The 11099-nt window shown below is 47.1% G+C and overlaps 1 protein-coding gene across 1 annotated transcript; it reads right to left on the bottom strand.

Moving 5' to 3' along the window:
* Positions 1–912: 912 nt before the first annotated feature.
* Positions 913–11043, bottom strand: ATP5PD (ATP synthase peripheral stalk subunit d). The gene is made up of 6 exons (XM_075903702.1): positions 10902–11043; positions 5610–5740; positions 4120–4216; positions 2308–2379; positions 1572–1634; positions 913–1111 (listed from the first exon to the last, which is right to left on the bottom strand). The coding sequence occupies exons 2-6, from the start codon at positions 5729–5731 to the stop codon at positions 980–982; spliced, it is 486 nt and encodes a 161-aa protein (XP_075759817.1). The 5' UTR covers positions 5732–5740; positions 10902–11043; the 3' UTR covers positions 913–979.
* Positions 11044–11099: the final 56 nt, after the last annotated feature.

The raw sequence follows: 11099 nt of genomic DNA, 5'->3' as shown, positions 1-11099 counted from the left end.
GAGGAAAAAAAGGTACATTTACCATAGCAAAAACTCCAAGCAGTTAGTGGTCACAGGACATGCTGTCTTGCATAACGATATCATGTAGCTAATTTTTGCAGACCACTAAAAGCATCTGCCTTACTAGGATTACTGAGAGACCTGGACCACTCACACAGCAAAGATAGTCACAGCTTTGGCTGAAAGTGAAACCTCCCTAATGGAATCTTACAATCCTCACAGGAGGTGCGTGTGGTGAGGCTGCTTGCCTATTCATGCTACCTACATTCTCAAATGTACACAACCTGTAATGTAGAATAAGAGCAGCGTGTCTACCTGTTCTTGGATGGTTTCACATAGCCTGCCCTTGTTTGTCTGGCTTTGTGATGGAACCCCCACACCCAATCCCTGCCTCTACAACCAGGAGGGCTTCTCCTACCCCATGCTGAGGCAGCCTGAGCTAATTGCACAGCAACATAGTAGGTGTCAAGGCACAAGCACAGGTGGCCACTGAGGCTGTAGGGAACAAAAGCAACTGTAGGTTTGTAAGGTTTGATCAAGTTTGTAACCAGATCCAACGAGTGTCTCATGGATAGGCTAGGGAGATTCGCTTCCACTTGTAATATAGACATGGGCTGAAAGTTAAACCGGGCTGGTCATTTGTATTGCTGAACTGTTCTCTCAGTCACCTGAACAACTTTGGGTGTAACCTGAATGTCAGGAACATGGAGCATATTCTACAGACATTAACCCTGAGCGTCCTGCTAAGAAGACTCAGTCCCATCCTCTTTCAGGAACTATCCCACCCTGTAAAGCATTCAGCGCCTCCACAACCAATGGCCTGCTAATTTCACAACATTTGTCACCTAGTTAAAAAACAAATCCCTACTGGATTTTATCTTAGCTTTGAGATCAGAAGACACACTGCGGATGCCCTGTACATTTACTTTATTTAAAAGAGTCTACAGAAATTGACAGTCACCAGAAATGGCTTTCAGATTCACAGGTCCTCAATAGGTTTGTGTGGCCAATATGGATACTTCTCTTTGTCTAGTTTGGTTTCAGGGAAGACTTCACCCAAATCCTCAAATGTCATCTGATCAAATGGAACCATGTTTTTGAGCTTCTCAAGCTTGAAGTGGGAGGACAGACAAGAAAACATGGAAGTTAGTTCTAAGCGAGAATTCAAATTAAACTTCATGTACATTTAGGGTACGTCTAGACTACAGGCTTTTGTCGACAGAAGTTTTGTCGACAGATACTGTCGACAAAGAGCGTCTAGACTACATTCAGTTCTGTCGACAAAGCAAGCTGCTTTGTCAACATGATAGTGTAGACGCAAAGGACAGTTTACATGCAATAACACCTTCTGTCGACAGAAATTCTCGTAAAATGAGGTTTACCAGCGTCGACAAAACTGCTGAGTTCCGTTGACGTTATGTCGACAGAACTCAGCGGTAGTGTAGACGCAGGTATAGTTTTGTCGACAAAAGTCCACTTTTGTCGACAAAACTCTGTAGTCTAGACACACCCTTAGAAACTGAAACATGGTTGCCTGAAATTCACAGGGTACTACAGTCCATCAAACCTACCTCTCTCATATACTGGACAATACGAGCTTTAGAGGCCTGCACATATTCAGCAGCACCCTTAGCCTGCAAGAGAACAAAGGATTTGGTGAGCACATTAATTCTACATTGTTTCCTGCAGTGAAGCTGTGACTTTCATCCTACTGCACTTTAAACATTCTCATCTTACCTCTTCCTCTAATAGAGAAAGCCACAAGGAGTTCGAGGAAGACAAGTTCTCTGGCTAAAGATAACACCAATGACTCGAGTAGCACCACTGGAGTTTGTTATATTTAACATCATCCTCTTTACACTAAGGAGGAGCCCACAGAGTAAAAGTCCTACCATTAAATGCTCTAACTTGACCTATGCAGTCTCCAAGAATTCCAACTCCACATTAAAAAGGATTCAGGCCTATTTTATGCTACGTAGGTGCACCCTTAGGGCTGCTGACAAGATACTAGTAAGTTCCTCGGTTGATCAGAGTATGGTTGCCTTTGTTTTACACTAATTTCAAGTCTGTTACACCAGAAGAGCAAGCAGAACTGCAATCCAGTCCTAGAATCTAAGTTCCCAAGTGGGGGCATAGACAGGTAGAGAGAACCTACTCTTGTTCAAAAGCTATATCCACAAACCCAGAGCTGCAGCTCCTATTTTTCAGCACAATACACCCATAGAAAGCTTTATCCCAGAATTATTCTTTACCTCTACAAAGATCAAATTGAAACCAAGTGACAGGGAAGAATTTTCAAATACTTACAGCTTCCTGTTCCTGGGCATTTATCTTGTCTGTGTGTGTGTCCACAGGCTCAGGAACCTTTAGTGTGTGGTACTGTGAATTAAAAAAACAAAACAAAAACAAAAAAAATCTAGACACGTTTTTTCTCAATCCTGCTAAAGCTCTGCATGCTCCTAAAGCTAATATTTCCCCAGTAGCCAGACTGGTGCTTTTCGGTTTCTTCCAAAACACTCAGACCCATCAAAGTGAACTGGCTTCCTGTAGTAGGTCAACTCAACTGGATGCTAGCTTCTCAAATAGTGTTGTTTGGCTCCCATATGTGCATAACATACTCAGCGCTCTGCCGTCATTGGGATGCTCAGTCTTGTACAGAGCCACAATACAGTGCTGTATGGAAGTATTAGCAACAATCTAATGCCAAAGAGAATTATTATCTTGTCCAATAAATCAAATTATACAAATAAAAAACAAGTCCCTGGATTCCTTTACATTTCAGCAAGTCAGCTTTGTGGCCTGAGCACAGAGCCAGGAGAGGAGAACTGCTATGTTCTAATTCTATCTCTGACTAAGGATGTTAAATTGTGACTAACAGAATAGTCAATGCATTTTGCATCAACTATTCAATTAGTCGATAGGGCACCTCTGCCTTTGAAGTGTAGCAAGAGCCCTACAGCTGTTGCTACACTTCAAAGGCGAAAGCCCCGTGTGGAGCCCAGGGTCAGACGGGGATTCCCCGCTGACCCTGGGCTCTGTGCAGCGCTGCCGCTTTGAAATGCCATGTGCAGCCCTGGGCCAGCTGGGGTGTCCTCAGGCTGCATGCTACATCTCAAAGCAGCAGCGCCGCATAGATCCCAGGTTCTGGCCCCAGACTCCATGCGGCGCTGCCACTTTGAAGTGCCCTCTCCTCACCTCCCCCTCTTGTTTCCTCTTTCTGATAGAGGCAACAAGTGTGGGGGGGAAGCAACTAGTCTACTAGCCTGTCGACTTTCTGATAAGCATTCGCTTATCGGCTAGTCAACTAGTTCTTCACATCCCTATCTCTCACACCAATCCCTTATGTGAGCTGGGGCAAGTACTGGTTATTTTCCCAGTGCCCAGTCATAAAAAGAAGCTAACATTCACTTCAAGGAATTAGTCTTATCACACTACTTTGGGGTATTGACAGTGATTTTTTTTTTTAAACTTCCTGCCCTTCAGTGAGGTGGGCTGAAGGGATGTTTGAACAGTCTTTCCCCCACAGAGCACAGTTATTTATCAAGCCATCACATCTCACTCAATAGTATTTGCAAAATTTTATTCCACTAGGCTTCTGAGCCAGGTCCATGGCACAGCTCAGAATGTGATGGAGATGGACAAAGATGGCCTTTTTACTCCTAGTACTGGACCAGCTGAATGCAGGCATGTATCAGAGCGTACATCGGAGTAGTCTTTGTGCTTAGTGGGTTTAAAAGACTGATACATCAGCTGGGAATCAGCAGAGACTAGGAAAGCTTTGACTCTTTCCTAAGGCTACTCCTACAGACTGGAAAAATCTATTCAGGCTGTACGAGAAAAAGTATAAACTTTGGTAGAGAGGGATCCTCCAGTGGCATAAAATGACCCTGGCACCCTGTGGTTAGCTATGCCAGCTGTCAGGATGCCTTGTGCTAGCAGTATGACACAAAGCAACTGCACACTACAGCAAAAGATCTAGGCCAATGCTACTTAAAAATCTCACCAAGCAACCTACAAAAGAAAAAGTTCATTGTTCTGTGTCCTGTACATCTGATATGAGCAGCCTCCACTTGGATTTCAAAACAGCAGCAACATCTTAATTGAGGATGAGAATCTCACCTTCTTTTCAAACTCATCCACCATGCCAGCCTTAGCAACTGCAGTCTTGTAATAAGCCCAATCAATAGCTGGAGGCTTCTCTGGCAAGGAGGTCAGCCTGTACAGATGGAGCAGAACAGCTGATAGAACAATCCCCAGTCATTTTAGAGAGCACCCAGTTCCAACTCAAGCCACTCTGCTGTATCCATAGCCCAGCCCATCCACAGTCCCGAGGATAGGAATTATACTCATTTTAGATGCCAATAGTTTCAGACCGACCTTTAACACAGAAATGGCAATAACACAGCCACACAAAATTCTACATGCCTACAACTTTTTTTTGGATGGACAAATATAACACACTCAGTTTTTTCATTATGAATGATGGTAGGAGCAGGCAAGGAGAGTTTGTCAATGTAATGAAAAACAACCATCCTAGTTTTACAAGGCTAACAAAGGTTTTGGGTTTTTTGTTGTTGTTTTTTAAAAAGAAGAGATAAGTTATGGTATTTTAACTGTATCTACATTACAGAACCTGCACTGACACAACTTTACTGGCAGAGACCTAAGCATCATTGGGTTGTGTGTGTGTTAGGGATGTTAAATTTCGATAAATCAACGAATCTAACAGACAACGGAATTTCCATTAACTACTCGATTAGTCAATAAGGGGGGCACTCACTATCCCACTGCGCCTCTGCTTTTGAAATGTACAAGAGCTGCGGGTGACTCTTGTTCATTTCAAATGGATAGGCACAGCCGCTGGGACTGGCACAAGTGGGGACTGAAGGGCTATGTCTACACTCGCGGCTTCTTGCACAAGAAATATGCAAACAAGGCTAAGCATGGAATATTGCCAAGCCTCATCTGCATACCTAATGAGCCGTCATTTTTGCAGAAGAGGCTTCTGCGCCAGAAGGAGCTGTCTACACTGCCCCTTCTTGCACAAGAAAAACTTTCTTGTGCAACGCCATTATTCCTGAAAATAATCGGCGTAATGGCATTGCACAAGAGGGTTTTTCTTGCACAAGAAGAGGCAGTATAGACAGCTCCTTCTGGTGCAAGAGCCTCTTCTGCAAAAATGGTGGCTTATTAGGTATGCAAATGAGGCTCGGCAATATTCCACACAGCCTCATTTGCATATTTCTCACGCAAGAAGCCCCGAGTGTAGACATAGCCAAGCAATCCCTGCTCACCCTGTTTCCTCGCTGTGTCTCTGCCTCCCCGCAGAGATGGTGCTGAGGAACCAGCTTTTAAGCAAGCTCCCCTCAGCACTGGCTCCTGCTTCCCTCCTCCCCCACCTGTTTCTTATCCCTAGTGTGTGTATATTTTTTACACCTCTGACTGACATAGCTATGTAGGTATAAATTTTAACTGTAGACCAAGCCTTAGCTGCTGAGGCTTTCTGGTTAACCATTCACATCTCTAATTTACACCTCTACTGACAGTGCAGAATTGCTAATGTCACTGTCATCTGCCGGAGCAGCCTTTTCACCCGGAAATATACTCACTTGGCTGAAAGGGTATCACTACGTGTTTTCAGGGCATTAAACATAGCTCTCTGATTGGGAGGCACTCTCTCTGCAAATGCCATCCAGTCAATCGCTTTCACAGCAGCTCTGCGACCTGCCATTTTTGTGCTCTAGAGAAATAAAACAGCAAAGAAACTTAAATTTGAAGAGAAATATAAGAGAACAGGCAAGTTTGTATTCATCAATATAAAAGTCTGAGTATTTCATCAACTGAAACATAACTGCAGCAGCTGTGCTCATTCCATTGACTCCCACCAGCAGTAAAGCTAATAATACTTTTCATTCCTTATGTTGTTGAGAAAAGAGAAGCACTATTCGAGAAACAACTGAGCATCACAATACAGGTTGCACTCCCAAAACCAGAATTCTCTCGTCCAACTGGACCAGGGATATTCCTGGATCAGAAAACCCCAGTAGTCTACTGGCAGGAGGGCAATCCAGGGGAGGCGGGGCTGGAGCTGGCAGCAGCTCATACTCTGCAGCCTGCGGCACTGGGACCAGGTCAGGGCAGCCCCTGGCAACTCAGGACCCGGCTGACAACAGCCTGTGGCAGCACAGGGCCAAGACCAGAGCCCAGGGCAGCCCCTAGAAGCAGGACCAGAGCTTAAAGACTGTGGCGCAGGAGCCTGAGCCCTCGGCAGGAGCGGAGCCAGCGGCAGCCCCAGCAGCAGAGGCTGGAGCCCCAAAAACCCACGGAAGTGTCCCCAGACCCGCAGGCACCTGTGGAGCTGGGACTGGAGCATGAGCCCTCGGCAGCCTGTCCCTGGCAGTCTGTGGTAGTGTGGGGTCAGAGCCTGTGTCAGCCCACAGCAGCGTGGGCTGCTGGAGCCTGGCAGGCAGTCTGGCTGGGGCAGCACCAGCAGAGCCAGCAACCCAGCTGGCAGCCCGGCCAGGGCTGGAGGTGGTGCCATTCCCCACCCAAAGCTGATAGAGTTGGCAGCAGAAGCCTGTGGCAGGGAACCTTCTCTGGTCCAGCAAATTCCCTGGTTCATATCAGGAAGGTTCAACCTGTATTTCTCATAGCTACATAAGATTATAGAGAGAGCGCTCACTTCAAATGGCCTCAAAAGCATTCTTTCCTGGGATGGAGCATGACAGTACACCCCAATACTATCAAACCATTTAAGGCAAATTAAAGCCTTCTCTGCCCAGTTACTGGAATTATAACCACCAATGTGGAGTTACTTAGCTGGAGCCTGAAATTGTGGCTATCACCCTGCTCTCGTTATGGGAACTTCATCATCATTGGTCACTACATTCTTTTAAGGCAGTGGCCCCCCAAACTGTGGTCTGTGGATACTGGTCCGTGGCTGCCTTCCAGGTGGTCCACAGCTTGAGCTCAGCCCCCCTTCTTCTCTCCCTCCCTCTCCTCGCAGCAGGGAGCCCAAGCTGGTGCTCCAGCCTCTCACCCCATCCCCCACAAGGCTGGGGCACTAGTGCAGCTTCCTGCTGGGGAGGGAGCGGAGGAGAGCCCTGAGACTCCCCACTAGACCCGGCTCGTGGGGAAGAAGTGGAATTATAAGAGGCTCAGTGTGCTGCTGCTCCCCTACCCCCAGCTGGGGGAACAGCATCGCACAAACATTCTGCCTGGAGGCTTTCCCCACTACTCCCATTGGCTAGTATAGAATCAATGGGAGCAGTAGGAGGCCGTGCCTGGGAGCTGTGAGTAGCATGAAAACAAGTACATACCCCCCACACCTCCAGATCATCACGCACAACCCCACCAAGATCCTGCATCCCCAGCCTGCTCCTGCACCTTCCCCCTTGGTCAGACACCTACTCCGTCCTTGCACCTGCACCCTCCCACCTGGCCATACAGTACATCTTCCTTTACTCTTGCCCCCTCACCTCTGACCAGACACCCTACTCCAAGCCTAATCCTGCACCCTACCTCCCACCCAGACCCCACACCCTCATCCCCTCCTGCACTCCACCTCCCACCCATATCCTGCACTCCGATCCCTTTCCCACTCACTGGCAGCCCTGTTCCACACACTGAACCCCTCATTTTTATCTGTACAAAATACTCTAACCCTGGAACTCCAGAAGAGTAAATCTGGCCCATGGGAAGTCCTGAACCTCAGTCCTCTCTGTCCCTCCCTCCTCACCCCATGGAGGGGGCATATCAGTGAGAGTTGGGGATTTTTGGAGGAGATTTTTTGCTTCTCCCTTGTTTGGCCCCAACTGATTTTTTTGTGGGGAAGTGGCCCCCCAAACCAAAAATAAAGATAACACTGAAAACTTTTGTGTTGAACATAAATTAATATTTTACTTTATTTAAAATGAAGTTTGGTAAATTAACATGAGAAAGTTAAATCAGTTAATCTATTCAATAATTTAAATTAATATTTCCTTTCTTACAGGTTAAACTAAAACTTCAGAGGAGTAGGTGAGTTAGTCTGTAACAGGAAAAACTTAAACAACAAATAATCTAGTAACACCGTGAAGATTAACAAAACATGTAGATGATATCATGAGCTTTTGAGAGCACAAAGCACTTCTTCAGGGTCATCTGAAGAAGTGGATTGTGCCCACAAAAGCTCATGAAACCATGAAAGCTCATGAATTTGGCACACCAAATAAAGCACTATTCCAGTATCCCTGTAACGCTCGTTCTATGAGGGTTAAGGGATTTGTCAGAATAGTGCACCCACTATTTCAGGAAATAGTAGGCACTTTTAAAGAGATGATAGTAGTAGATTAATAGTAGGCACTTTTAAAGATACTTCTGGCATCCCAAAACAGCAAGACCATCTAGACGTACCTGAAGAGGCCACAAGAGACCATCACATCCAGCCACCTCTCATCCAAAAGGCAGCACCACAAAACCACCTCTAGTACCAGTCTAGGACATCAATAGAGGTCTGAACAGGGGAGAAAATGCTCCTCGATTCACCCCCTGGCAGGGTCTCAGTTACGGATGAAACAAAAAACAGGACTATGTAGCACTTTAAAGACTAACAAGATGGTTTATTAGGTGATGAGCTTTCGTGGGCCAGACCCACTTCCTCAGATCAAATAGTGGAAGAAAATTGTCACAACCATATATACCAAAGGATACAGTTAAAAAAAATGAACACATATGAAAATGACAAATCAAATTTCAGAACAGAAGGGGGGGGGGGAGGTAAATGTCTGTGAGCTAATGATATTAGAGGTGATAATTGGGGAAGCTATCTTTGTAATGGGTAAGATAATTAATGTCTAGGAAGTGGGTCTGGCCCATGAAAGCTCATCACCAATAAACCATCTTGTTAGTCTTTAAAGTGCCACATAGTCCTGTTCTTTCTTTCGGCTACACCGGACTAACACGGCTACATTTCTATCACTCAGTCACGGATGTGAGAGTTTAAGGAGTTAACCATTTTACTGATAAGCTAACGGTCTCAGTTAAACAAATGTCATTGTGGAGCCTTTGGCTATTATCTTTGAAAAGTCGTGGAGATTGGGAGAAATCCCGGATGACTGGAAAAAGGCAAATGTAGTGCCCATCTTCAAAAAAGAGAAGAAGGATGATCCAGGGAACTATAGACCGGTCAGTCTTACCTCGGTTCCTGGAAAAATCATGGAAGGGATCCTTAAGGAATCCATATTGAGGCACTTGGATGAGAGGAAAGTGATTAGGAATAGTCAGCATGGATTAACAAAGGGCAAGTTGTGCCTGACCAATCTGATTAGCTTCTATGATGAGGAAACTGGCTCGGTGGACATGGGGAAGTCAGTGGATGTTATATACCTTGACTTTAGCAAGGCTTTTGATACGGTCTCCCACAATATTCTTGCCAGCAAGTTAAGGGATTGTGGATTGGATAAATGGATGGTAAGATGGATAGAAAGATGGATAGATGCCGGGCCCAGCGGGTAGTGATCAATGGCTCGATGTCAGGATGGCGGTCGGTTTCTAGCGGAGTGCCCCAAGGTTCGGTTCTAGGACCGGTTTTGTTCAATATCTTTATTAATGATCTGTATGAGGGGATGGATTGCACCCTCAGCAAGTTTGCGGATGACACTAAGCTGGGGGGAGAGGTAGATATGCTTAAGGGCAGAGATAGGGTACAGAATGACTTAGACAAATTGGAGGATTGGGCCACAAGAAATCTGATGAGGTTCAACAAGGACAAGTGTAGAGTCCTGCACTTGGGACGGAAGAATCCCAAGCATAGTTACAAGCTGGGGACCAACCGGTTAAGTAGTAGTTCTGCAGAAAAGGACCTGTGGGTTACAGTGGATGAGAAGCTAGATATGAGTCAACAGTGTGCCCTTGTAGCCAAGAAGGCTAAAGGCATATTAGGTTGCATTAAGAGGAGCATTGCCAGCAGATCCAGAGATGTCATCATTCCCCTTTATTCGGCTTTGGTGAGGCCGCATCTGGAGTATTGTGTCCAGTTCTGGGCCCCCCACTACAAAAAGGATGTGGACGCACTGGAGAGGGTCCAGCGGAGGGCAACCAAAATGATTAGGGGGCTGGAGCATATGACTTATGAGGAGAGGCTGAGGGACTTGGGTCTGTTTAGTCTGCAGAAGCGAAGAGTGAGGGGGGATTTGATAGCATCCTTCAACTTCCTGAAGGGAGGTTCCAAAGAGGACGGAGAAAGGCTGTTCTCAGTAGTGACAGATGGCAGAACAAGGAGCAACGGTCTCAAGTTGTGGTGGGAGAGGTCCAGGTTGGATATCAGGAAAAACTATTTCACTAGGAGGGTGGTGAAGCACTGGAATGGGTTCCCTAGGGAAGTAGTGGAGTCTCCATCCCTAGAGGTGTTTAAATCTGGGCTTGACAAAGCCCTGGCCGGGTTGATTTAGTTGGGATTGGTCCTGCCTAGAGCGGGGGGGGGGGGGGGGGGGGCTGGACTTGACGACCTTCTGAGGTCTCTTCCAGTTCTATGACTCTATGATTAAACTCTGCCAGCTCCCAGGGAAGAGGGTTCGCTGTGCATGTGGGGAGGGGCTAGCGGGAGGCTTTCTGGGGCTCTGCCGTAAAACGCTCAGCAGGCAGCATCAAGCAGAGCCCCCGGCGCCTGCACCACTACGAGTTGTTAGCGGCTACACAGCTACCGCATTACCCGCGTTTTAACATCCTTCGCCTCAGAACCCCCCGGCTCGAGCCCTCCCGTGACCGGGCATCGCTCGGGGAGGGGGCACGGCTGCAGCGCCGGATACGAGGACGGCCCCCCCCCCCCCCGGCAGGCGGGCACCATCCTGCCGTGCACATTCCCCTCCACCCCTAACACACCGCACCGCCCGCGCCCCCCGAACCTCGCGGGTTGGTCTCACCTTCAGTGACCGTCGCCACCCTGCAGCTCGGATCCTTCCGGAAATCCCGTCCGCTGCCAACCAATCATAGGCCTGTACCCCCGGAAGGACTCTGAGGCAGTCTCCTTCCCGCCCCCTTAGGCACCCCGGAAGTGATTCTGAACGGTTCTGTTTTCAACGGTCATATCTCTTTTCAAACCCCTCCCTTCACGTTTACCC

Source organism: Pelodiscus sinensis, chromosome 20, assembly GCF_049634645.1.
Source record: "Pelodiscus sinensis isolate JC-2024 chromosome 20, ASM4963464v1, whole genome shotgun sequence".
NCBI lineage: Eukaryota > Metazoa > Chordata > Testudines > Trionychidae > Pelodiscus > Pelodiscus sinensis.
The sequence above is the reverse complement of the archived record's forward strand: the minus strand, read 5'-3'. Positions and strand labels throughout refer to the sequence as shown.

Coding starts and splice junctions, on each gene's coding strand:
- ATP5PD (XM_075903702.1), bottom strand. CDS start 5,731: ATGGCAGGTCGCAGAGCTGCTGTGAAAGCGATTGACTGGATGGCATTT. Junction 4,217..5,609: donor AGTGATACCCTTTCAGCCAA/GTGAGTATATTT, acceptor CCATCTGTACAG/GCTGACCTCCTTGCCAGAGA. Junction 1,635..2,307: donor ATGCCCAGGAACAGGAAGCT/GTAAGTATTTGA, acceptor GTTCTCTTGCAG/GCTAAGGGTGCTGCTGAATA.